At 47.2% G+C, this 2,831-nt stretch overlaps 1 protein-coding gene across 3 annotated transcripts in view; it reads right to left on the reverse strand.

Moving 5' to 3' along the window:
- CPPED1 (calcineurin like phosphoesterase domain containing 1) overlaps positions 1–2,813 on the reverse strand; it is a 51,953-nt gene extending 49,140 nt beyond the window's left edge. For all 3 annotated transcript variants that reach the window (XM_085302861.1, XM_085302876.1, XM_085302868.1), the window contains exon 1: positions 2,695–2,813. In XM_085302861.1, the coding sequence (XP_085158987.1) occupies positions 2,695–2,761 (67 nt within the window). In that variant the 5' untranslated portion in view covers positions 2,762–2,813. The remainder of the gene's footprint in view (positions 1–2,694) is intronic.
- Between the last annotated feature and the right edge of the window lie 18 nt (positions 2,814–2,831).

The raw sequence follows: 2,831 nt of genomic DNA on the forward strand, positions 1-2,831 counted from the left end.
AAAAAAAAAAAAAAAAAAAAAAAAAAAAAAAAAAAAAAAAAAAAAACCACCACCATATGAGGATGGGAGGGAGGGGTTTCTCACCAGAGCTGATCTGGGCACACCCTATCAATGAATTTGGAAACTAAAAATATCTGGAGGCATTAAAAGACTGCATTCTGCACAAGGAGTAGCAGGATGCTCCCTCTTGTAACATCCAATCTCTCCACTATCACAAGTATTTTCTCACACACCCTGTAAAAATTTCAAAGAGGAATATTTCTTCCACTTTGGGGGAGAAAGGGGCAGGGGGAAATCTGCTTATTATTATTATGACTCGTTTTACTATTTAAGAAGAATAAAACCCCTACTTTTACATAAATTATTGCACAGCACTATTAGAATACTTAGAGTAGGAGAAGTTTGGGGAGAGGTGATGAGAAGTCAACAAAATTTACCCTGGTATGCTCCTGTTTCTTCATTAACATACCTGAAGCATATGGGTAGAAGAGASAGAATGTATTAAAAAACTAAAGCTAAAACATACAGAGATATCATTCTACAAAAATAGTGTTTATACACTGTTTGCTGTGACACTGCCTTGATTATACACATAATTTAGACCTCTAACTTTGAGCTTCTGAGCTGCACATAAACTGGATATCTAGAGTAGATTACAGCAGGTTATTGGTATAACTCCCATGTTATCTGAAAGCAGACTAAACAAAACGACAATTCGGGGACAGGAGGTTAAACAGTAGCTTAGCAAAAAAGCTAGCAAGAAGAAAGAAAATTAAGCTCCTCAAGGGTCATTTTCAAATTTCAAWGGAAACACTGTGGCAGAGTTGTAGCACTGGTGACAAAGATTTTGTATAGGTAACTGCTTGGCAATAAAGAATTGTGTCTGTAGACTGAATGAACTCCAAAGACAGCAGAAGAATAACAGAACACAGGTAACCGATTTTCATTTCAAAATACAAGGAACTTTACCTCAGTTTATTAGCCTTTGATTCTGTTTTTCTAATCACTTAGTTACTAAGAGATTGTGTTGAACTTTAGTCTCTTTAAAAAAAGAGCAAAGTAAAATATTGCACAGAAACAATACACCCAGAGATGGTGGCTGGACTATGATAACCTGCTTGCTCTAAACAAGATTAAAAACAAGCAGTCTGTAAGAAAAACCTTGGTTAATATTTATTTAAAGAGCACTAAACAACAAGAACACTTCAGGAGAAAGGAGCATACTTGGAGACCAGAGACCCATATAATATTTTTTTCTTCTAAGTTCCATTAAGTCAATTTTCAAGAAGTACTTAGATACAGCTTTTGTTCAGAAGTGTTCTAACTGCCTTTTGTTATAATTTCACTATATAGTTGATTTAACTAGATGGCTTGTCTGTCATCTGTCCCCTCAACAAATACTAGGCATTCTGTTCCAAACCAGCAGGACCACCTGCAATTAATAAGTTGCCAGAATGACTGTATATAATTTCACATGTTCGGAGTTAGCAATTTTTCTTTATTTGGCAACCAGCATAGCCAAATATTTCCAGTGAAAACCAAGAAAATATGATAAATTGTTGGGATTGACTAGCCTTGCCCATCTCACAAAGTCAATAAAATTTGTAAATTTTACACAAATACAATGAAATAAAATATCTTCCATGTATGGCAATATGAAAATATTTCTAAGCACAAGGCTAGTTATGCACCTGAAAAGCCTAGGAAAAATTCAGATTATCCATCTTTGGAGAATTTTATGAACAGGCAAGATATACACAGATGTTCAAAACATTTCTTGGTTGGCCTACCCACAAGACAAGCATCCAGCAGGTGCCTGCTGTCTTTGCCTTGGCAGCAGCCTTGCTACTCCATTCACATTGGGGAAGGAGAGAGGTGCACGCATGTCTCCTGTGGAGCTGATTACTACACCTGCACTGCTAGCTGGAGTGGCTCACGCTGCTTTAGGGCAGCTCAGAAGCTCCCGGAAAGCACCAGCACCTGGTCTCCATATCTGGCCTCTACCCTGAGAGAGGCCGAAGCATCCTGAAGGAGCTGACAGGTTCTCAGCTCCTATTCCCTACAGTACAGCCCCATGCCATTTATGAAACGTAACTACTGAAATAACAGCACCCTGTTAAGTCACCCATGTAGGTACAAACACGTTAGCATACTGTTGGCACCAGCCAGCAGTCTGACATTGCCGAGATGAGGTTTAATACCACCGACAAGTGTCTGTAAGACTGACTTTGTGCAGCAGCCTCCCCACGCGAGTCAGGCCCGGCCGTGCTGAGGGGCAGCAGAAGGCAGCGGGGTGGGCGGCACAACCGCCCAGACCGATGCTCCACGAGATCGGTAACGGACACGGGAGCCTCAGCAGGCGCCGCCAGCGCCAGCGGGCTCCCTCACTCCCCCCCGCTCCTGCCAAAGGGCCCGCGCGGCTCCCCCCGCCTCGGCGACTGCCGGGGGCCGCCTCGCCTCGCCGCCGCGCTCCCGGGACGCTCTCGAGGCTTCTTGCCCGCCCCGCCCCGGGCTCCGCGGTGCCCCCCGGCCCCAGACCGCCCCCGACCGCCAGGGCTCCTCCCGCCGCCGCCGCCGCCAGCCGCCCGGCAAGGCCCGCAGCCACCCGCCCGGCTGCGCGGCGGGGAAGGCAGCCCGCCGGAGCGCGCGGCCCCGCGCCGAGGCTCCTCCAGGCGCCCCCACCGGGCCGCGTACCTTCGCGGAAGGCGGTCAGCGTCCGGCCCTGGGCTCTCAGGAACACCTCGCCCCCCGCCGCCGCCATGGCGCCCGCCTAACGGCCGCCGCCGAAGCCGCAACTGCAACCCGGCCCCAGGCCGCGCGAGAGGGGCGGG

Source organism: Rhea americana, unplaced genomic scaffold, assembly GCF_003343005.1.
Source record: "Rhea americana isolate MKP2758 unplaced genomic scaffold, rheAme1 scaffold_10, whole genome shotgun sequence".
In the NCBI taxonomy this organism is placed as follows: domain Eukaryota; kingdom Metazoa; phylum Chordata; class Aves; order Rheiformes; family Rheidae; genus Rhea; species Rhea americana.